At 51.4% G+C, this 23233-nt stretch overlaps 1 protein-coding gene across 3 annotated transcripts in view; it reads right to left on the bottom strand.

The window, feature by feature from the left end:
• Anks6 (ankyrin repeat and sterile alpha motif domain containing 6) overlaps positions 1-23021 on the bottom strand; it is a 40070-nt gene extending 17049 nt beyond the window's left edge. For 2 of the 3 annotated variants that reach the window (XR_003711785.1, XM_028770251.1), the window contains exons 1-9: positions 22670-23021; positions 14786-15288; positions 11719-11763; positions 10481-10685; positions 9067-9173; positions 6587-6735; positions 5264-5462; positions 4511-4560; positions 1359-1562 (exon numbers count right to left, since the gene is read on the bottom strand). Coding sequence is in view for 2 of the 3 variants with exons in the window: in XM_028770251.1 (XP_028626084.1) it covers positions 1359-1562; positions 4511-4560; positions 5264-5462; positions 6587-6735; positions 9067-9173; positions 10481-10685; positions 11719-11763; positions 14786-15288; positions 22670-23001 (1794 nt within the window). In the remaining variant the exon portion in view is untranslated. The remainder of the gene's footprint in view (positions 1-1358; positions 1563-4510; positions 4561-5263; positions 5463-6586; positions 6736-9066; positions 9174-10480; positions 10686-11718; positions 11764-14785; positions 15289-22669) is intronic. The other variant, XM_028770252.1, reaches the window with a different exon arrangement.
• Positions 23022-23233: the final 212 nt, after the last annotated feature.

Below are 23233 nucleotides of genomic sequence, written 5' to 3'. Positions count from 1 at the left end.
AAGGAAGGAAGGAAGGAAGGAAGGAAGGAAGGAAGGAAGGAAGGAAGAGAAGAACAGAACAAGAACTTGCCTGGGTCACCTAGGTGCTCTCTGAGTATAATCTCAGGCCTCCTTGGGACACAGGCAATTCTGACAAGAGAGGCTGAGTGACCACAGAGGCAGGGACTGGAAAGACGCAGTCACAAGCCAGGGTACGCCAAGAAGAGTCCACAGAAGTGTTGTGTCCTTGGGAGAGATTCTCCTGCCTCTCCCATGAGCCTCAGCGGGGCACAGCCCTACCCACACATATTTCAGCATACAGACCACTGTAAGAAAACATCCAGCCTGAGGTGAGCAGAGCGATGAGGCCTCACACCTATGCTCTCCCTCCCTGGGTGACCCTGGAGGCCTTCTTGGCGGCCCTCCCAGCTCCCAGAGCAGGAATTCATCTTCCAGGTACTCAGACACCTCCTGTAGGCTCTATGCCCGCCGCTTTATGCTCCATGGAGAAAGAGGTCCCAGAATACTTGCTGAGGGAATGAATCATAAGTGCTGACATCCCGGCCCTTGGGGTTAGTGACATTTTCCAGAAAAGGTAGCCACAGGAAGAAATCGAGGGATGCTCTGCCTATCTGACAGTCCTACCTCACTCCACATAGCCAACATACCAGGATCCCTGTCTCCACTAGGACCTGAAGAGTTCCCAGTCCTGCCACACAGACACAGGGAAAGTCCAGGTGTCTGCCATCATTCAGCTACCAAAGCAGCAAGACCTGTCCTAAATCCTTGTCAACAACTTACCCACTTACTGCAACCACACTGCAGACAGTCTATACACCCGAAGACCTGGCCTGCTGACATGGACCAAGCTAGACAGCTCAGAAACCGCCAATGGCTCTAGGTGAGAGATTTTACTGAGGTCAAAGGAACAGGTGTCTCTTCCCACAAAAGCACCAGGGTGCACAAAGTGGCCTCCTAGTGTGTGTTCCTGTTCACAGCCCTGAGCAACATTATATAGTTGACAAGAGCCTAAGAACCCCATTTCTGACCCATCCCCACCAGTGATCGTAAGTCACTTCCCAGGTCACTCCCCTGGCTGGGTCTTACTTGCCTCACCAACTGAAGGAGAGGTGGCAGAGGCAGAGCGAATCCTCACACCGTGTTGTTCCCCAGAGAGAAGCCAGGGCTCCAGAGAGGTCCCCGCAACACTTTAACCTCCACATCCCCATTTCTTTGATGGGATTTACTTAGACTAAGGGGCATTGTTCACTTTAAAGAATAAGGCAGATGCTGTGACCTTGGTCCTAGTGTCTGAGGCCACACACCCGGATCTCTTCGAGTAGTGAGTAGTGTCACAGTCCAGCAAGTGGATGACTTACACTGTCTGTGCCCACGCAGCCCACAGGGTGGGCCCTGCTGGCTCTTGGGGGCAGCACAGTCTTCGTGGGGTCTGCCTTCCCATTGTGGCATGTGCGGGACCTGTCAGAGCTCCACAGCTCAAAGCTGGACGGGGGCAGGAAGGGTGGGATGACGGCCTTCAGCTTGTCACTGGGGAGCCGGGGGAAGGGAGCTCCGTTTCGCAGCTGAAAAAGACGAGCCAGGATTAGATGGGCCCAGGAAGTTCCCACACTGGAGAAGGATCCAGGCCCCCAGCACCATAGATGGCGGCACCTCTGAACAGTTCTCCACTGGCGAGAGGAGCCCAGAAAGCATTTCAGGCTCTCCTGGCAGAAACCCACTGCGCTGTGGCAAGAGGAGGGTATGGACAGGGACAGCAAACCAGAGACTAAGAGATGTTAAAGCAGCGTACAAAGGGGATGGGGCAAAGAACATTCCAGACATAGGATGGGCAAGACGTAGGCATGCCTGGAGCCAGGGGTACAGGAGGAGGTGCAGAGCCTCAAAACCAGCATGTGTCATGCTGGGATAAGCGTAAGGGGCAGAGGCTGGGGGCTCCAAGCCCAATCACACCCATCCACACCCTCCACACCCTAGCCATGACTCCACCATAGATATCCCTTTAACTGTGACTTAGTTTTACGCTGTGAATCTATACTGGGGTCAGCATAAAATTCATGCCGCGCTGACCGTTGGGTGTCTGCAGCAACATTCCGATGTCCACATTTATTTTAATTAAGGAAAGGCTGAACATGGTACCAGATGGTCCTCCAAGGGGACGGACATCCCACGGCTAACCCTGCCTGGGGATGGGCAGGCGAGCAGGCAGGCAGCTTTGCATCAGTGGCTGCAAACATCCACCCTGGGGGCAACAGAGCTATGGGCCCACAGCCATCCACCACGGGCCACCGAGGGAGCCCACTGGTGCCCTCTGCTGCATATGAGCAGTGGGACAGAAGAGTGCCAGGGCTGGAGGCGAGCCTCCTAGGCTGGGTTCATAGGCTGAGCTAAGCTGTTTCTCTGCCAGTCTGTAAATGGGCATCATCCTCTCTGGAACAGACAAGCTTCCTCTAACTGACAGGAGCTGGGCTAGATACTCAGGGCAGCCAGCCCACCACAGGTAGGCATTTCTATGACCCTCTGGAAGCCAATGACTTTCACATTCTTTGCCTAAGGAATAATCAGGAAGCTGAGGAGACAGCAGTATGAGGATGTTCAGCAGAGCTCTTAAAATTACCAAGAGCTATAGACGGCCCACCCCAACTCCCACGGTTTCTGTCTGGGGTGAAGTCATTCTGTGATGGAATGTCCTGTCACACGGCTATTAAACATGATGTGGCTAAACAAGGTTTTAATGACGTGGAAAAGATCATGGGAAACTGTTAATAAATCAGACCCAACACACTATGGGAAAATTGTCACACCACTGGTGTTGCACAGCTCTGGGGAGGTTGGGTGAGAATGTGTACAGAGCTGAGCACTTAGGAAGTGCTGAGGTATTTGCTGTTCTTAGTATAACATGATACCACAATCCTGGATAATAAAAATGCTTAGGAAAAACCCACAAAGGATAAAAACCGAAAATGCCACCGTGACTCACTCTGGATGTGTGATCATCATCATCTTAGGGGCTTCTAATTACACCCGATGGCCAGGCTAAGTATGGACGAAGGCAGAGACCACTCTGCTTGGCAGCTCTGTGTCTGCCTACCCTGCCTAAGCTTGGTAAGCAAGTTGCTCAGGCTCGCCTGTCCTTGACAATGCTGCCCTCTGCTGGCCAGAATTAGGATCTCGGTGCCAAGGTGCTCTAACCGGAGATTAATGGTACCAAAGAACACCAAGCCCAGAGAGGTGAGGTCACACAGTCAAGGTCAGACAGCACTAGGCTGAAGGCCTCTAGAGAGACAATCTCCCTTCACAACTACCACTGTGATGATAATCACCCCATAGTTAGAGGCAGCTTTCCTGCCAGGATCTACCTTCCACATCTCCTCAGCAATGACAACCCTGGTGTTTAATAGGGACCTCACCACCTGCACAGATTTCACGGGCTAGCCTGCACAGTGCGCTGTGCCCAAGTGACTAGACTGCAAACCTTCTGCCATGAGCAGAAGTGACACGTGGGATCCTCTCCCTCTTCCTCACTACAAAAACTGAACGGTTTTCCTTCATGTGACATTCAGTGTCACCACAGAGCCCCAGCCACACAACCAAGAAATCACAGATGGGAACTCTAGAACCATAAGCTAAAAAAACAAACCAACAAACAAAAAACAAACAAACAAAAACCTTCCTTTTAACTTATATTCAAAAGGTTCTGTCTTAGCAGTGGAAAGTCCAACACAGGTTGTAATGGCCAGAGCTATGCAAGTCCTCTTGGACTGGAGGTAGCCATGGTACCTGAGAATAAAAGAATCTAGGTTCTCAACTCTGTGGAGTAAGCTTCTTATTTGTGCCACTGTGACCTCAGAGGCCTTTTGATACTCTTAGCTTACCCTAACCCTAAGCTTACAGGTCAGGAAACTGAGGCCCTTCTAGACTAGAAACACCCCTTCCTCAGCTCCCTGACTTAACCAGAATGGTGAGTCTTCCTGTTACTGCTGGCTGCCCATCGATCTCTCCCATCTGGTCCCTACAACACGGCCAGGACTTAGGTGTGGCCACTAAGATCTGGGGATGTGGTTCCACCAGAGCGGCGTTTCCCTAGCATGCTGTACACACGAGGCCCAGATACTGTGTGACTGGGCATGATGGATCCCTTCATCCCAGCCCTCGGGAGACAGAGCAGGAGAATTAGACATTAAGTCACCCTTGGCTTCACTGCAAGTGTGGGGCCATCTTGGGTTGTATGAGACCCTGAGTGTTCACAAGGCCTCATTTTCAGTTTAAGGCTGACATCTGCTCTGATCTCTAGAAGCCAGTGCTTCACTCGATGGTACCCATTCTGACCATCCATCTACCCGTGGCTACCATGGAGGCAAACACTCATACCCTTCCTCCTCAGAATCAAGCAGCCAGGGACTGGCAGTCATGCTGACTGTAGAAGAGTAGGCAGCAGTAACTAGCACAGAAGCCCGTTCTGCTAAGCTACCACAGGCCGGGCTTGCTGTTCATGCTTTTAGACACCACTCACCATGGTTGTCAGTAACACATCTTCCTTCTCTCTTCTTGGGTTCCCAGGACCTGCAAAACAAATAGAAGCTTCCTGAAATGGCCTTCCCTGTGACCACAGCCTGCAGAGTGGTGCTGGGGCTCCACATCCTGGAAATCCAGCTCCCCTGGGGACTTAAATATTTAATAACAATCAGTGTTCAATATACTGACAGATGGAAGGCATTTAAAGTCCTCTCAGAGTATGTTTCCAGCCTCTGTCATGCTGGGTCAGAGAGTAGCCTGTCCACTCAATAGTCTGTCTCTAACAGTGGTTCCAGAGGGGTCGATCCAGGATGGGAACCTGACTTCTGGAGGGATCTTATCAAACCTGTTTTCCTTCCAGTATGGAAATCCTTCAGCAAAATGGCAAGGTCGTTCAGTCAGTTCAATGCCCCCGGTGGTGTGAGGCTCACTATGTTACTGTGAGAACTCACTGTATTTCAAGACACTTTCAGTACCATGAGCCAATCATGGCAGATAGTGAAGACACCAACCATCAGAGGCCGTGCCTGACCTGTGCTCCTTAGTAGGAAGTGAAGAACCAGACCTCGGGGCTCCTGTGCTGGTTACAGCTGCCCACTTTACTACACTCAGTGTAGCATGTGCCTACTCTAGTGTCGCCCAGACTAGCCACTGGTCCTATGTATCATCTCATGGCCTGCTGAAATTCAGCAGATGGAACCTGGGCCTTGGTGCCCCCACTGGAACCCACCCCAGATGCAGCTTTTCTCACCACTGTCTTTGGTTGCATGGGCTACTTCAGGTGGCCCAAGGTGACTTGTCCTGTCCTGGGGGGGTGCCCGCATGGTGGAGTCCAGCGCCAGCTCAGGCTCGTCCGAGAAAGGCAAAGGTTGGTTGGCAGCCAGCCCACGTGGCAGTGTCTGCATAAGTTTGAGCTTTCGGAACCTGTTGGACATCCGGCTCCACCAGGACTGTGGAAGGGAAGAGACAGAAGTCATCTGCAGCAGCAACAGGACAGACCCAGGGACAAGCTCCATACAGCGTCCCCCTTCCTGGGTGTCAGGCAGTCGCTGCCAAGCAGCCACTGCACCCTTCCCAAAAGACCACGCCGCTCACCAAATCCTTCCCGAGCCTTTCCAGGCCACCCCTCATCTCCTTGATGCTGTAATGCAGAGAAACACGGAACAGGGCAAGGAGCTGGCTGCTTGGGGCCTTACCATGAGCCAGGGACAGGCAGAGGCCACAAGGGGGTAGCTCCAAAAGCCTGACACTTCTCCCTGCACAGCCTCCCTCCACCTGTGCTAAAGATGTCCCGGAGATCGACAGAACTAGAACCTAAGCCAACTGTCTTCTCCCAGGGCTGAGTGAAGAATCAGGCCTACAGCCCAGCATCCTCAGCAGCCCCCGTCAACACACAAAGTGGTGAGATGGGGTCATGGCCACAGGAGACAGCATTGTTAAGACCAGTTTGGGCAAGCCACAGAGAAAGGCAGGCCAGAGCAGAACGACCCCAGAGGGAGTTGGTACACAAGGCAGCGCAGGCGTCTGTCTCTAGGGAATAAAGCGAGTTTGTCTTTAAACAAGCAGGGCTGGGCGACACAATCGAGAGACACTATGAGCGACTCTGGCACTCGCAGGATGCAGCAGAGGGCTGCGGGGACCCTGCGTGGCACAGTCAGGATGGAGGGCATTAAAGTCATCTCTGTGTTTTCAGCTTCTCCAGAAGCGGCTGCTGTGCCAGGTCAGAGAGCAGCATCCCACAGGTAAAACAGAGCCATAGACCCAGTGCATGTGTGGTCTGTCCAGCTCAGGACTACATCCTGCAGGATTAAAAAGAAACAAACAAACAAACCCTCTCCATTTATAAATTGGTTCTACACCACTGTCTTGATTTCTGCCTTGTCCTAAAGTTGAGGTGAGCAATTCAAGGCCTCAGATTCTTGCAAAGCAGCTAATGCGATCACCCCAGTCTCCTTGGGTCGCCTCATTTCCTATGAATTCTCCAGCTTTCTGGCTAGTCGTGCTGACAGGCCCACCCCAAAACCAATCCAGCCCTGACTACAGGAAGCGACCGCCTCCCCCAGCCCTTTCAAACCTTCAGGCCTCCCTTGTCATCAGGCAGCACAGGGACGCTCCAGGGTTGCCTGGCCTTCGAGTGGGGCAGGGGTGGCCGGTGGCTGGGCCGACCTCGGGCCTTATTCACCTGCATGCACACAGACGCCAGCAGTCGAACAAGTTCTGTGTCTGTGGGCACAAAAACCAGCGTCTGACCTGTGAACACATCTTCCTGGCCCCGGGAAGAGGTCCAAGTCAACCCTCATCAACCTTAGAGCTCGGTCCTGTAACAGTAAGGCCGGCATATCCCCTGAGTCCTCAGTTCAACCTCCTCACTTCTCTCCACTTGACGTTCTTAGAGGCCCTCTCCCTCCCAGAAGGCAGGGTGTTAAAAGGCATGGGATCTCCGACAGATCACAGCAGTTCCTATTCTGTGTCTGTCTCATCCTGGATAATGGCGGATAAATTATAGTCCCTCTGTATGGTTCACAAGGAGGTAGCATTAACCCCAGCACATAAATGTGTCTTGAGGATTTCAAGGGGAGTCCTCGGGAGCTCAAGGTGCTGGCATTCAGTGTGTGCTTAAGAGTGTTTTAAATCACATTAGCTCTTCCTGCAAGCACCTAGGGCAACCTGTGAAAATGGTTGACTCTTCTCTTGACCCAGAAAACCCTACGAAATCATGCAAATCAAGAGGTTCAGGTCTTCATGCTCACTTTAATGACATTTGTGAAAAGGCCAGGGCCAGCAGAGGTATGCATATCTGAAAAGCTACCAGGTACCTCGAGGATATCTTTAAAGAATCAGTGTGTGCCATTCCAGTGGTATAATGGGGGAGCTGGTAGGAATGCCCAGGCCAAACGGTGAGGCTGGGCACTGTATTGGTGCCCCCAAAACAGTGCTCATTTTTCCTACACATGCTTAAAAACTCAGAGGGTGATGCTGAATGTAAGATTTAGATGTAGCTTCTCCATTCACTGAACATCTCCAGGTAGCCAAGCTCCCACAACACTTAGCTGAAGCTCTCGGAGTCTGGTTAAGCCACAGATGAACTCCCTGGCCTCTCTGAGATGGCCTCACTGAAAAAGGAGCATGCTGTCCCTAGAGAGGAGGCAAGCTGACACTTCCCAGGGGAAACGGCACTTTTGACACTGGAGAAAAGTCACCATAAAATAAATGCAAATATAAATGTTTTAAATGCGTTATTAGTTATTGTGGACTCAACTAGGTTGTTTTAGAAAGCATGTTGGGCAATATTGGGAAGAAAGCAGTCAGAGCTCCTAGGCTTGGGAAGGCACCCTTGTGTACTGATGGACGCACAGGTCAAACCCCAGAGAGGGCCCTGTGCAGGGGAGCACCTGGACTCATCTGAACCCCTCTACCTGTCCATATTTCCAATGCCCTTTAGGATAAAGCAATAAACAAGAAAGGCAGAGGAAGCCCCAACTCTAAGCATTCAATAGCAGGCAGGTGTCTGTGGTAAATTTAAGAGCGCTAACTGCTGGGCTCAGTTCCCAGCACCCACACAGGCGCAGTTTGTATCAGCCTGTAGCTCTAGTTTCAGGGGATCCAATGTCCTATCTGGCCTTCATGGGTACTGCCTGTATGTAGTGCACAGCTGTCCATGCAGGCAAACCACTCTATTAACATTTTTTCTAATCATAAAAAAATCTCTAAAGCGCTAAGAGTGGGTGTGCCAATACCCACAATCCCAGCAGTCAGGAAGCTGAGTTTAAAGTCAGCCTGGAGAACACAGTGAGACTCTGTCTTGTGAAAAAAAGAGGGAGGAGAAGAAAGAGGAGGAGAAGAAAGAGGAAGAAGAGGAGGAAGAAGAGGAAGAGGAGAAGAAGGAAGAGGCGGAAGCAGAAAACTAACTTCTAGAAGTCATCTTCTGACCTCCCGTGCACCGTGACATGCACAAAGCAAATGTAGTTTTTACAAAGCCTCCGTTCTCATAACAGGGGGCTGGGATACCGGCCCAGGCTCAAAGCCTATGGCTCAGGAGGTCTCTGAACGTCTCCATCTCTAGACTGAACCTTTAGGATAAACAAGAGAACGACATGCCAGAGAGACCCAGCCCCTTTTAGGACCAGTCAGAGCAGGAGTGGCACAGAGGGGAAAAGCAGAGCCAACAACCATCCAGAGAAGAAGGGCAGACATGACTAAAGGACCTCTGCCCCTCACAGGGCACAGGGCCTTCTTCTCCATTCAGCTTTCCCTGTCAAAGGCCCTTAGTGTTTCCTGCAAAGTCACTTAGTATCTCTGGCTGTGACCACAGAATGGCTCTAGGTCCTAACAGCCTGAAAAGTCACATGCTCTTGTCTGTTCTCTCTCCGACAACTCTGGGATCGATAGTGCTGGAAGAAGGCTGCCATAGCAAGTCCCAAGGGCATGGGGTGTGCGCTTGACCCCTGAGACTGACTGCTCTATGAATCGGGCTTCATACAATGAAGGGAGGCAGTGCTCTGGTGCCCAGGCGAGGAAGGCTATGGAGGCTGAGCAGTCTGCGGCCTTACTCACCAGGATCATTCAGCAGCATCACCAGGTCAAAGGCTGTGTACCCGTTTTTGGCTCGAAGAGTAACATCAGCCCCTTGATTTAGCAGATACTTTACAATTTCTTTATTTCTGGGGAGCAAAGAGGCAGGCGGTTAGACTCCCTATTCTCATTTGGGTATTGATCACCCTACAGCTCATATGCAAAGGTCACAGGAAGGTGCTGTGGACCACTAGAGTGGAGCCTTATAGAGGTCTACTGGTCATTGCGTATGTGCCCAAGGGTGGTTTGGACCACTGGCTTTGCCTCCTGGATTAAGCACTTTCTTGGACACTTGCTCTCTGCCCATGCCTTGGATACTTTCACCAGATGTTGGAAGTCTCGGGACCTCTCCATCTTGAACAACAACCTGTAGACCCATGAGCCAAAATAAACCTTTTCTTTATAAATTAACTGCCTTGGGCATTTTGTTAAGAGTGAAATAAAACTGGCTAATCCAGCAAGCAATAGGGAAAGTGTGGCTATGTTCCTAGACAACGAGCCTATGTTCACCAGGGCACACGATCTTCCAGTGTTTAAGCAGGACATGGCCAGTCATGCCCTGTCGCTCAGCAGGTCAGGGGCAAATGAGCTATCAGTCCTAATACTCCTCCCTAATAACAATAAAAACTGGGGCCTCTGCCCCAAAAGCACTCAGCCACCATACTTACCTCTCTGAGGACAGGACCTTCCTTCCAGAACTTTCTAGCAGGGTCAAGGATTTGAGGTTCATCAGATAAGATAATCAATGCAGGAGTGTGATATGTCCAGCTGAACCAGGCAAGAGGAGAACCCCTAAGGGGAGCCAGAACATTTAAAGGCTACAAGATGTCTCCAGTGGGGCCTGCAGAAGGGTGACAGCCTACCTGGCTGGGATGGTCACATTACTTTAAAGGGGAAGGTCAAGATGACTGTCAGTGTAAGGTCATGAAAGCTCAGGTATTTGTGGCCACTGCTCATATCACGGAGAGAATGCTTAATGGAGGTCTCTGAACCACCGTGTAAAGTGAACCAATCAGTTAAGCTGGAAACAAACAAGGAATGAATCTTTATGCTTCTGATGCACCTGCTGTGTGGGTTTACACAGTCAAGCAGCATGCTACCTGCAGGGTAACAAGTGTCCTGGACAGAGACTGAAGGCTGGCTGACTGGAGTCTCACAACCCCGTGAGGACACACAGCTTCTAACCTCTGGTGAAAGTATCCAAGGCATGGGCAGAGAGCAAGTGTTTCAAGAAAGTGCTTAATCCAGGAGGCAAAGCTGGAGGTCCAACCCCGCTTTGGGGCACATACACAATGACCTGGGCTGGCCACAGGTTGCATCTTGGGTCAGAAACCCCATCCATCCCCCAGCTGGAGTACTTGCTTGGCCTCATGTGGAGGGAGTGGGAGACACGGACCCATGGTAGGTGGCCTGCATGAGGGCCGTCCAGCCATGCGCGCTGTCCTGCTTGTCCATGTCTGCGTGCTTCTCCACCAGCAGCTGTACCAGGGGCAACTGCCCTGTGACAGCAGCCAGCATCAGCGGAGTTGCCCCGTCCCCGTTGACCAGGTTCACGTGGTTGGGGTCTTCATCAGCAATCTCCTTGACCAGCTGGAAGTTTCCTACAAATGGCAGGAGTCCATGTGACCCACAGCCCCTGGCACCACAAGATCATTTATTCAGTTGTCTCTCGTGATGAACAGTTGCTCACTCTGCCTCTGCTGTGGTCCTGGGGGCCACTAAGATGGGTCAGAAAGACCCCTACTCAGATCCCTCTATCTATGACAGAGGGAGACCAGCATATGAGCAAACACAAGTGCTATCTGTGTCTCAGAGCGCAGGGAGAGGGAGGAAGGGCCACACGCCTGAAGAGGAAAGATACAGGTCTAGATGGTGAGCAGGAATCCAGGAGGGCTGCCCGAAGGTGGTATCTGCATCAAGAGAAAACCCTAGAGCTTGGGAGATGGATCAGTGGGTAAAAGTGCTACTCATGCAAGCTTGAGGACTCGAGTTTGAATCTCCAGACCCCACATAAAAGACAGACACGGCATGTAGCCTAAGTGTCTGCAATCTCAGTGCTCCCAGGAGACAGGAGTGTTCCTAGGAGACAGAGTACCAGCAGCTGACAAGCCAGCGGGCCTGATGTATGAAGCAGAACAATATGGAGAACCCTCTCAGGGTGGAACGTAAGAAAAGAAGGTGAGTGACGGTGAGGACGACCTCTGACCTCTGCATGATGGCTGCCATGGGAGTGCCTCTTCTTCTCTTACACACACACACACACACACACACACGCACACACACACACACACACACACAAACACAGAAACTCTGGGCTAAAGAGCCTTTCTGTCATAGCAAACCTGAGGCTCATACAAAGAGCCAGGTACATCTAGCTGGGGGACCTGGGGGAGTGTGTGCTAGAGCCTGTGGGTAGAACACTCTAGTAAATTACAGGCCTCCAGGGCCCACCCTTCTCTGCTGAGAGTGCATTATAATGTCACAAAAGTTAAAAACTATATTTTTAATTAAAAGCAAACAACAAAACTACATTTCTTTATCAGATTCCTTGTGCCTGTGAATAAGGGTGGGAACTGGGCTGGAGGGTGGGACTTGGGCTCTTCAATATCCAGAAAAGCTCTCTGAAGCACTTACCCATCTTCAGGGCGTGGAAGATATCTGGTCGCCTCTTCTCCTCATCTGGGTAAACAGAGATTTCCAGAATAAATGGAGGAGAAGTTTAATAGAACTCTAAAGCCACAGGCGGTCAGAGCACAGGCTAGTTTTCTAAAGGGCAAGTCTTTAAAAGTCATGGGCCAGAAGCTTACAGCAGGGGACATGTGACAGCCCTCCTGGGAAGCTGTCACTCCAGGCTTTTGAAAACACTGCAAATTGTGGGGTGTATTTACCTAGGTTAACTAGAAAGCATGGTCTCGGAAAAAGTTCATTCTATAAGAATTTGAAAAAGAAACTGATTTTTTGTTTAACTTCCAAAATCTAACTACAGTTAGCTAAGTACAAGGTCAGAGAACCCTGTGACACTGAACCGCTGAGCCCTGGAACTAACAACTATGGCTCCCCAGAAATGCCAACAGCACCCTTTCTTTCTTCCCAGGCACTAAGACTTGAGTGGGGGGCCCTGCCTGTCTATAGACAATTGGCTAGCCAACAGTCCATCAGACAGTTCACATGAGCTCTGACCCTTGACCTGGTGCTGCAACTCCATGTCCACAAGCCCCACCCTCCAGATGCTCAGGCTGTGCCTGGCCCAGCAGTTGTTCACAACAGGCATTCCCTAAAGCCAGCGAGCAGGCTGAGCAGCACAGGAAGGACTCCTGCACCGGCCTCAACTCCATGAGGGACACCCATGGCTCTGGGCTGCCTGGGAGGAGCAGTGAGCCATGTGAGCCAGAACTCGCCTTTCTAGACAGGCTGTCCCATTAACGGCAACACCTGTGCCACCGAGTTGTCAGGTGGTATAGGAAGGAGGTGCTTCAGAAACATGAAGCCTATCAGGGTACCACTGTGCTAACTGGCCCAGCAGCCACCCCAGCCAAGCTGCAGAATGGAGTGACTCCGTGACTTTCAGTATCAAGTACAGCCAGGGCCACAGAACAGCAGGGCTAATTTTGCCTGTGATATATCAATACATGGTGCTATATTGTAGTCACCCAAAAAGCACCTCTGGGGGATGGAAAGATGGTTCAGCAGTTAAGAGCATTGGCTACTCTCCCAGAGGACCCAGAGGTACATCAGTACCCACATGGTGACTCATTGCAGGGGATCTGGTACCCTCTTCTGGCCTCCTGGGCACCAGGCACACATGCAGTATACAGATATTCATGCATGCAACATACCCATATATATAAAATAAAATTTGTAAAAATACAAGTTCCTTTAATTGCTTACAAGCTCAGTTTGCTGGGCCCAGGCCTTTTTGAGGAACAAGAATGTCACTAATCTTATTGGCGGATGCTAAGCAGCTACCTGGTACAATGAGTCACTGACAGTCCAGCCTGGCTCTTGAGGCTGGGGTAGCTGTTCTGACAGGTGGGCCTTTCTTCACTCCGGGCTTTAGTGGTGTTGTCCAGGGACTCCACCACGTCCTAAGGAGAACAAACCTGCCCCAACCTCTGCACAGCACGAGACAGAAGAATGTCACAGTCACTAGGCAGCTTTGATTGGGACAAGAAAGAACAGAGAGGCCAAGGTCTTGTATGGGTGGATTTCCTTCATTTTCAAGGAAGAACGGTGAGTCTGTCTGTCTGTCTGTCTGTCTGTCTGTGTCTGTCTGCGTGTCTGTGTGTGTCTGTGTGTGTGTCTGTGTGTGTGTCTGTCTGTGTGTACTGCTGATGACTTAAAAATCTTTGTTATGATGATAAATCATGCAGCCTTCACACCTGTGGTGATCCTCTCGGCGATTAGAGCACTTGCTGGACTTCTGAGGTCCACTCACTGTTATGTTCCCCAGGCGACCATCTCTGCCATTTTACGATGCCCAACACGGCCACTATGGCTTTCTTCATCTCGTTCTTATCCACTGTTCTCACTCACAGCACTGACCTCTCCCACACAGTCATTTATTTCCTACTTATAACCTGCCTTCCCCTACCGAGGCCACTGTCCTCCAGGGTGGGCACCTGCATCTCAACTGCTGACTGGCACACGCCTGAAGGGCTCCTGGAAGCTAGCAGGCATCCCACAAACACTAGTAAACTGAACTTCCACTGTTGGGAGCTACGCACCTGGCACTGAGACAGACACTTCAAAGTACAACTGTCACAGGGCCTGGCAAGAGAAATGCATCTATACTTCATGAAACCGGATACCAGCATTCCCAGGAAGCCAGCGCCATGCCAGCGGTCACACAGCCTGAATGGGCAAAGTGAAGCTCAAGCCAGGTCTGGCGGAGTCAGCAGTTGTCTCCCACTTTGCTGGGTGCCCAGGCTGTGTGTGACACTGTTGAGCAGAGGTTCCAAATCGCAATGTGCTATGTAACTGCTTCACTAAGAACGACCCTAAAAACAGCAGCGAATGAACACAAGACTGCCAGAAAAACCCAGACTCGGAAGAGAGCCACTGCACATTCACTGTGCGCTGTCCTCAGAGACTGATCCCAGCACCTTCCAGAACAAGGGTACAAACCTAAGCTTAGGACCAACATGTCCCAAGTTTGTCTCTGCACTCATCACAGGGTCATACCCACTCACTTGCATTCTAAATATGCCTGCTTCCACTCTATAACAAGGGTCAATAATCATTGCATCAGCACCTACATAGTCCAGGAAGACTAAATATTCATTATCTGGCCTTTTACAGAGAAAGCTTTGCTAGCCTCTGTTCTAGAGGGATCCTAGGACCACCTACATCAGAGTCAGCTAAGGGAGGAAAGGCCTTACCGTACAAGTTCACAGGCTCTACCCCCAGAGTATCTGGTTATGTTGGGAAATGTGTAAGGCCTGTGTGTAACATTCACTCATGGGTACTGTGTAGCTCAAGGCTCATGGCCTGCATGTCAAGACTCCTTCTGCACACTTTTTTGGTTTGGCAAACCTTGGCTTGTGCAAACCTAAACAATCCTCTGTGAGGCCACAGCAGGAACCAGGGTGGTGGTGGTGGAGTGAGTTTTGGGGGAAGTGGTGGCGGGTGGGAGTGGTGGGTGATGGGAGGGCTGGGGGAGGGAGTAGCAGTGGCTGGGCAGTAGCAAGGGAATGGGCCTGACCTGTTTTCGGCCTGACAGTGGTCAGTGGGTCCAGGTAGTCAGCCAGATCCCTGTACTTCCGGTCAAGGGCAACCTCAAAGGCCGTCTTCTCCAGCACGCCAAGGTGGTCGGGGTTGGCTCCCTTCTCAACCAGTTGCTGCACCACACTGAGCTTCCCAAGGAGGGCTGCCAGCATCAGAGGGCTCCAGCCCACCGTCCGGGCTGTGTGGTTGGGGTCCGCACCCCACTCCATCAGCAGGCGTACCACAGCCTCGTGACCATGTTGGACGGCGGCCATCAGGGCTGTGATGCCCAGCAGTTCGTCTCTGCTGCCTCCAGTTGCTGGTGACTCTCCAGAAGGGTTGTGATGGTCCACGATGGCACCCGACTCTAGCAGCAGCTTCACCACACCCAGGTGGCCACCCCGAGAAGCCACCGTGAGCACACTGGCGCCCAGACGATTCTGAGCATTGACATCAGCTCCGTGATCCAAAAGGAGGTTTGCCACACTCGCATGTCCACATCTGCCAGAAAAATAGGGGTTGGTGACACTAAACAGAAAACACTGACAAACCGACAGCTCTAATATCACTCACTACTGTCAACTACTGCAGGCACAGGGGCTTTTCAGAGGGAATGACCTCAGCTTGCTGTTAAATACCAGGCTGGCCCTGAGCAAACATCCTCATCTGATGACAGAAGCCATGACCAGGTTGGAACCTGGTCTCTCCTTCATATGATGTTGAGCAAGGAACTGTTTCCTTGTGCCTTCATTTAGTGATCTGTAAAATGGGACTATAATCATACCCACCGAAGGGCTGATCGAGGCTTACTGAGCATATATACAAAGGAATCAGGCACTCAGTATCAGCTATGATCATCGCCATGCCTTTCCCATTCCACAGCTTGCTACAGTCACCTGCCTGGCTAAGGGTCATCTGGGATAAAACATCCAGCCTTGGCTGGACACGCAGATGCACACCCTTAATCCCAGCACTTAAGAGGCAGGAGGATTTCTATGAGTTTGAAGCTAGCCTGCCTACATGTTAGACCCCTGATGCCCAAAATTGAAAGAAACGAAACCCAATCGCAAGGCTCGGGATAGCTCAGTCAGTAAGATGCTTGCCTTGCAATCATAAGAATCAGGACTCGGATCTCTAGAACCTATATAAAGATGCACAGGACAGCAGAGGCAGGGCATCCCCGAAACAAGCTGACTAGCCAGACTATGTCAGCAAGCTCTGGGTTCTGGAGACCAGGCCTCAGTGAATCCTGTGCAGAGCAATCAAGGAAAACTCCTTACACAGGCCTCAAGTCCCCACATGTGTGTTGACACATGTACCTATATACATGCAAACATGAAAATGTGTGTACACACACTAAAAATAAATGGACAAGGTAGTGCATATATATAACCCCAGCAGCAGGGGTATTAAAACAAGCTGGTCAACGTAACCTGCGTGCCTGCTTTCTGTGCTCCAAGCCCATGAGAGATTATGTCAAGAAACCAAGGGGTCTGGAGGGATGGCTCAGCAGTCAGGAACACTTGCTGCTCTTGCAGAGGACCTAGGTGTGATTCCCAGTACCTACACGGTAGCTTACAACCATCCACAATTCTAGCTCTAGGGTATTTGAAGTTGTCTTCTGAACTCAGGGGATACCAGGTATACACATGCACAGACATGCAGGCAAAATAGCATACACAAAAAAACAGAAGACAGAAATCTAAATACACACACACACACACACACACACACACTGAGGTCTGAATCCATCTGCCTATACCAGTCTGCCCTCCACATCTGAGTTCTCTGTACTCTGAGTTATGCCCTGCTGTCTCTGCTGGTTCTCTGATTCCCTCATGGGCAAGGCCCTTGTGGTGATTCATTTCTACCCTTCTCAGCTCCCACCATCGCCAGCACATCCCAGTGTGGCAGCTGCCCTGGGGCAAAAGGACTCTGGCACCTCCACGGAGTCCTACTGCCACCTGCTGGCAGGAATGTCCACTGCAGGTGACTATGAACCTGGCTTATTCCTGTCCTTCTCAAAGCTCCAGCTAGCTTCAGCACCAAAAGAAGACAGACAGGTTCCTGCCAACTCCCTGACTCCAGGAGGAGGACAGATGCTGCTTCTCAGTGAGCAGACTTATGTTTTGAGGTGTTGTAAGGTCTCTGAGAGGAGAGTGTCCAAGCTAGAGAAGGTTCCTCCTAAGAGGAAGCAAAGACAAACCAAGAGAAGGGGGTGTGAGGAGACCACAGTCTTCTAACTACAGGTCAGGCTTGGAGGCTGAGTTGCTGCTCCCCGCTCCTTTCTGGAAGTGGATTCTGTGCTTCAGCTTTCTCCCCTTGAAGGAAACAGGGCCAGGGCTGAACTCTGGTCTGAGGCTCCAGCTGAATATAAAATACCTTCTGGGCTGTGAACCTTGACACACCAGGCTGCCTCCTGCAGTGTGCAAATGAGAACCTGGTGACCTGGCCCCCCAGCCCAGGAGGCCTCTTCTCCAGAGCAGAGAGGTGAGTGAGGAAATACACTCCCGTACAGAAATTACAAACTCAAGGCCCTGTCCTCTTCCTTGCTGCCCATCCTCCAGGCAGCCCACACACACCTAAACCTGAAGGTCTCTCCCTACTGCCCAGGGTCAGGAGTGCTGCCTTCATTGTTGATATTTCGCAGCCCCTTCCCCCATCTTCCTACCCTCCTTCCGTGTACTCCATCATGAGTGTGACTCTTCTGCCATTCGGTTCTGCCAAGCCAAGTGTGCTGCTCAGAGCCCACACCCATCTCACCAACTCTGAGCAGTCTCCTGGGCTCCCTTCCAAGGACCCCCACGTCTGCAGCTTTTCTCTATCTAAACCTCAGCCCTCTTTCAAAAACTGTTTCCTGCCTACCTGATGGTGGCTAAGGACAGGGTTAGGGGACTTCCTGGCCACTGACACAGGAGATGGCTCAAGTTAGCTTTCAATATATTCTGTCTCACGAACTAGTAAAGGAATGCACTGCACTGACAGGGAGGGGAGATCTGAGAGACAGAAAGCAACCAGGGGCTGCTCTGGCCTCCGCTGCAGTAGAGTTAAAAGCTCCCACCGGTTTGGGGAGCACAAAATAAACTCTAGTATAATCTCTAGCTGCAGATTACAAGGTACTTTCAGATTCTTATCTCATCTGAAATCCCGGAGATGTACTCAGTGCCTCCCACGTCACAGATAAGGAGGCAGCAGAAAGCAATTAATCTCCATTTGAAAGTGACAAGACCCAAACCAGCCCCAAGAAGTTCAAATCGCAGCTCCTCCAGCCTGCCTGGTTTCCACAGAGGAAGCAGAGGGGGCTGAATTTGAGCAGAAATACTGAATTTTGCAATGTTTTCTGAACTCTCAGGTAGCCCTAGAGAGCATTCAATTAGGCTGAAAAAATGTAAAATGATCCAACGGTGCCCGAGATAATTTTTTGGGTGTTCATTTTCTAATAAGTAATTACTGGAAATAGGGCTGCTGGGGGCTTCTGAGCAGGTGCTGAGACTGCCAATTAATTTCAGCAATTAACACCTGCGCTTTAAAAGCTGGCACACGATCCTGCCACTCAGAGCACCTGGCATGAGTGGGATAAAGACGGAAGTGGGTGGAAGGTAAGTGGGTCAAGGTGCGTCTAGACAACCATGCCATGCTGTCCCCTGCTCAGAATCACTACCAGCGCCCTGGAGTTGTCAGTTGCTGGATTCACAGCTCTCGGACCATCCATCAGTCTGTGACTCTTACTCTGTCACCCAATTAGCCTTGTGGCTGTGGACAGGTTACGTAACTTCTCTGTACCTCAATTCCTTGTCTCTAAAGGGGGGACAACAATGATACATACTTCCTGAGGTTTGGGGTAGACTGAAGGAGTGAATCCATTTAAAGCAATAAGCACTGTGCTGGACACAAAACAGGTGCTCGAGAAAGGTCACTGTCAGCCGGACCCAATGATGCAGGCTGGGCTGATGTAGGGCAATTAGACCTGCTTGAGCTACATGGTAGGTTCAAGAACAGCCTGGGCAATTCAGTGGGACTTTGCTTTAAGAGAGGGCTGAGGTGGTAACTCTGTGATAACATGCCTGTCTGCCAGGTACAGGCCCTAAGTGCAATCCCCACTCCTGGGGAGGGGGAAGAAAAGAATAATCTATTATTTTTGCAAACAGTTACTATGGTTCTACTAAAACCATAGGAAGCCATTGTCTCCAATCCTGGCACAGGGCCTCTATGGCTTACCTCATCGACGGATGTTAGAACACACAACAAGATGACAAACACAAGTCCACTTAGGCAGGCACAATGACTGGAGCACTATCCGAGGATTCTGAGAGGAACACAAGGATAGAGAGTGGCCATGCACAGGTCATCCTGACTTGAGGGACCAAGAGACCAAGCGATCGACAAACAGACCCTCTAGGAAGTCTCCCTACATTGGTCCCCGACCCTGAGTTGTCACATGGACCAGACAGCACACAGCCTAGAGCATCTCAACTCCAGTGCAGTGGAGTCTCCTCTGAGTTGACTTAAAGTGCCTACCCAGGCCCTGGAGAACAGGCAAGTGTGAAGTCTAATCCTCTCCTCACAGAGGTACCTTCTACCTTGGTCTCATAGAACAGTAAGGTGTGTGTCATACTAATGCTCTCAAAATAGCATCTGCTGGGGCCAGAGAGATGGCTCCACGGTTAAAAGCACTGGCTGAGGACAGTCCAGAGGACTCGGGTTCAATTCCCAGCACCCATCTGGCTGCTGATAACTGCCTGTATCTCTACTTCCAAGGACTCTCGTGCCCTCCTCTTGCTTCTGAGGGCACCAGGCATGCATATGGCACACAGACATTGGTCCAAGTAAAACACCTACGCTGATAAAATCGTAATTAGAAAACAGCACTTGTGGTAAACTGAGGCACGAAAAGACAGCCCAAAGCATCTCAGTTACAAAGTGTCAAAGCTGGAGTGCTTGCCCTCACAGACCCCATAACCAGGTGAAGGACTAACAGGCCCAGGCACCGCACACAGGCTGCCAGCGGGGCCTGCCCTCCTTCCTTCCCTCTCCCTTGCTAATAGATCACTCACATTCCAAAAGCTAGCCACCAAGTTCCGTTCCCTCATTTGGCTACTTCCCTGTGCTGACCAAGATACCACATTAAAACTCCAAGGTCGAGCAATAGTTAAAACTCATTATTTGGCTACACTGGCTAACTGTCCAATCAGGACTTACCAACTAACTCACCCTAGCACAGATTTCCATTTTTTCTCCTTAAAAACCACTCCTGCAGAGATACCTGCTGCTGTCTTTGCCATATCCAGAAGCAGCTCCTCCCTCCCTCACAACACCCCCCCCATCCCTTCGGCTGATTTCAAGGTCCTCTCACCAACTTTTATACCAGAGAGTCCTCTGACTGTGTTAAATTGTTAATTAATCATCATGATTAGGTTAAGCATACTGCCCATCGACAAACAGGAGTTGAGGAGTACATTGATGCACACCCAAATCCCAGCACCGGGGAAGTAGAGGAGGTTCCTGCGTTCAGAGCCAGCCTGATCCACATGAAGGCAGTAATAATCAGAAATAATGGTAATAATAATGATGATGATGAAAAGGGGGTGGGGGAGGAGGAAGAGGAGGAAGAGGAGGAAGAGGAGGAAGAGGAGGAAATAGTTAATCAGCTGATGTGGGCAATCCTGCAGAAGTTAGTTAACAGCAAACAGCAGGTGACAGGGGTTGGTGGTAGTGCAACAAACCAATGCTGTAATCCCTTACAAGCAAAGCTTTCAGCAAGTTCCCAGGGCTTGCAAGGCCTCTATGGTGGGCAGATCTCAGAGAGGAGATGTATACCTGGGCCTCTCAAATGTACAGTCATTCTGAGCCTCTTTCTTATGCCCCTTCCTGTCCTCCACCTCTCTCCTCCGCTTCCCTGTCACAACCTTCAGAAAGGTAACCCCAGGAACCCCATCTGAAAAGACATCCCAGGGAGTCTTAGGTATAGCCAGGGTTGGGTACACAGTGGAGAGGGCTTTCCCGGTAGGACGAGGCCAGAGGCCATGGCCACACCATGGTGGAAGACGCTAAGCTTGAGGGTGAAGGGGCTTTGCTGAGAGCCGCAGAGGCTCTAACTCAGACTAAGGGTTCTGTGGAGACTCCCTGCCAACATACATTCTGTCACCTGAATCTCAGAGTCTCACCTGTAAGGTGCGGAAGATAACCTTGGTTCAGATTTAGCTTTTTTAAAAAGTACAAAGTGATACAGAGAAGGACCAGATGAAATCCAGGTCTGAGCCTGAGAGACTAGAACCAGTGGCTGAGGAGTGTGAACAGCAGTGTCATCCTGTTTAGGGCAGCTGCTGCGGATGGGCACAGCCAAGCACTTGTTCCAGAAAGACCTGGAAGCTCTTCCAAGTGGTGGGGGCAAAGGCATACCTGGAAGAGAGGAGTACAGTGGGAGACGGCTACAGAGGTGTCTGTGGACAGGGGTGAGGGGATGGAGAAAGAAGTGGGGGAGAGAGAGAGAGAAAGTGTGTGCATTCCAGGGATATCACAAGCCATTGGTGGCGAGGAGTGCTAGACAGGGAAGCTCACCTGGAGGAAGAGTGGACACTGCCACTAAGGGGAAAGGAGGGACCTAGAAAAAAGATTGTAAGGTCACCTCTGATGCTCTGGCATTCTCCACTGGTGCCACCTGCTATGTGACTGAAAGCCAAGCTCACTCTCAGGACTGTCCCTCTGAGGCTAGAGAGATGGCTTGGCAGTTAAGAGTACCTGCTGCTCATAGGTTTGGTTTCTACCATCTGTGTGGCAGATTATAACTGTATGTACCTCCAGTTCCAGGATATCCATCGCCCTCTTCTGGCTTGCCTCAGGTACCAGACACCCATGTGGTGCACATACACACAGGCACCAAACACTCATACACATAAAATAAAAACAAGTCTAAAAAGAAACATTGTCTCTTTTCTTGTATTCTGCAGCTCAGAACATTTATAAGCCCCAGTCAGGGAGAGATGGATGTTGCTGCCTCTCCAGACCCCTTCGCAGGGTCAGAGATGGATGTTGCTGCCTCTCCAGACCCCTTTGCAGGGTCAGACAACCTCCAGGATCAGCTTCTGGTTGATCCAGGCCACTAATTGTCTCTTCCTTGGGCTGCTGTCATCTTAACCAGCCTTCCTGATTCTGGCATTCTCTCTGCCCATTCTCACATGTACTGAATGTAACTTATCCAAAACAAAAGTTTGTTCCAATCACTGTGGCCTGTGCCGTCCACACTCTTGATCATCCTTAGATTTCGGGCTTCTTTTCAGCCCCAATCTGGCACCTACTTTCTTCTCTCCAATAGTGGGCTTGTCTCCTATTACTTCCAGCCTTTTCTGGGTCCCAGCATCCTCCCAGTTGCCCTATTCTCTCTCCTCCCCTCCACCCTACCCCTGCCTCCACATTCCCCCCCCTCCCCCGTTTTGGATAACTCTTACAAATCCTCAGGTCTTTCCAGCTCATTTCTACTAAAAATCGCCTCTATTCCTCCAACTGGGTCAGATACTATCGTCAGACCCTCCAGATTAAGAGTACTACTTATCTCATTCTTATCTCCAAAGTGGGGACCTAACTGGATCCCGGTTATCTACCTCCCCCCAACCCCCAAAGCCAGGGTGAGTAGACAGGTTCTTAGGAGAGAGACCCTTGATGCAAAACGGAATGAATGAACTTCTGGAAGATGCACTCAGCAGCCTCCACACTGTTCAAAAGCCAAAGTTTCTAACATCCCTAATCTGTGTTTCTGAAACCGCCCTTTTATTTCCATCATACAACTGACCAAAAAAAAAAAAAAAAAAAAAAAAAAGCAAGGCTCCAAGTCTGCCATTCGCACTCTCACGAGTCTCGGACTCTCTCCTTCCCGGTCCCCGCTCACCTGGCCGCCTGCATGAGCGCGCTCCAGCCGTAGTGGTTGCGGCTGTTGACCGAGGCTCCGCGGCGCAGCAGGAACCTCACGAGTGGCTCGTGGCCACCGGCCGCAGCCAGTTGCAGCGCCGAGTTGCCCGCTTCATCCGAGCAGTCCACCGGCACCGGCGCCCCGGCCTCCGCTGCCCGGGCCGCCTCGGGCCCTGCCGGCTCCGCTCCCGCCTCCGGCCCCGCGACGGGCTCCGCGCCTGGCTCCAGCAGGCGCCGTGCTGTGTCGGTGTCACCCTGCTCGCAGGCACGGAGCAGCAGCTGCAGGCCCGGGGCCAGCGCGCCCTCGCCCATCGCCCGCCGTCCGCCCCGCGCCGCCGTCCGCTCCCACCCCGGGTCCGCGCGCGCGCCCGCCGTCCGCAGGTCCGCCCCCTGGGTGCGCGCGCGCCTCCGGGGCCGCGCCTGCTGGGTACGCGCGCGCAAGACCCGCCTCCCGGCTTGGAGGGTGGGCCTGTGACTGTGCGGTCACTCTTCAGTCTTTCTGTTCGGAGCGAATCCAACCGCTGGGCCTAGCTTAGAACTCATC

The sequence above is a fragment of the Grammomys surdaster genome, unplaced genomic scaffold (assembly GCF_004785775.1).
Source record: "Grammomys surdaster isolate TR1022 unplaced genomic scaffold, NIH_TR_1.0 199, whole genome shotgun sequence".
NCBI classification, from domain to species: Eukaryota; Metazoa; Chordata; class Mammalia; order Rodentia; family Muridae; genus Grammomys; species Grammomys surdaster.
Note: the sequence above shows the minus strand (reverse complement) of the source record. Positions and strands in the feature narration are given on the sequence as shown.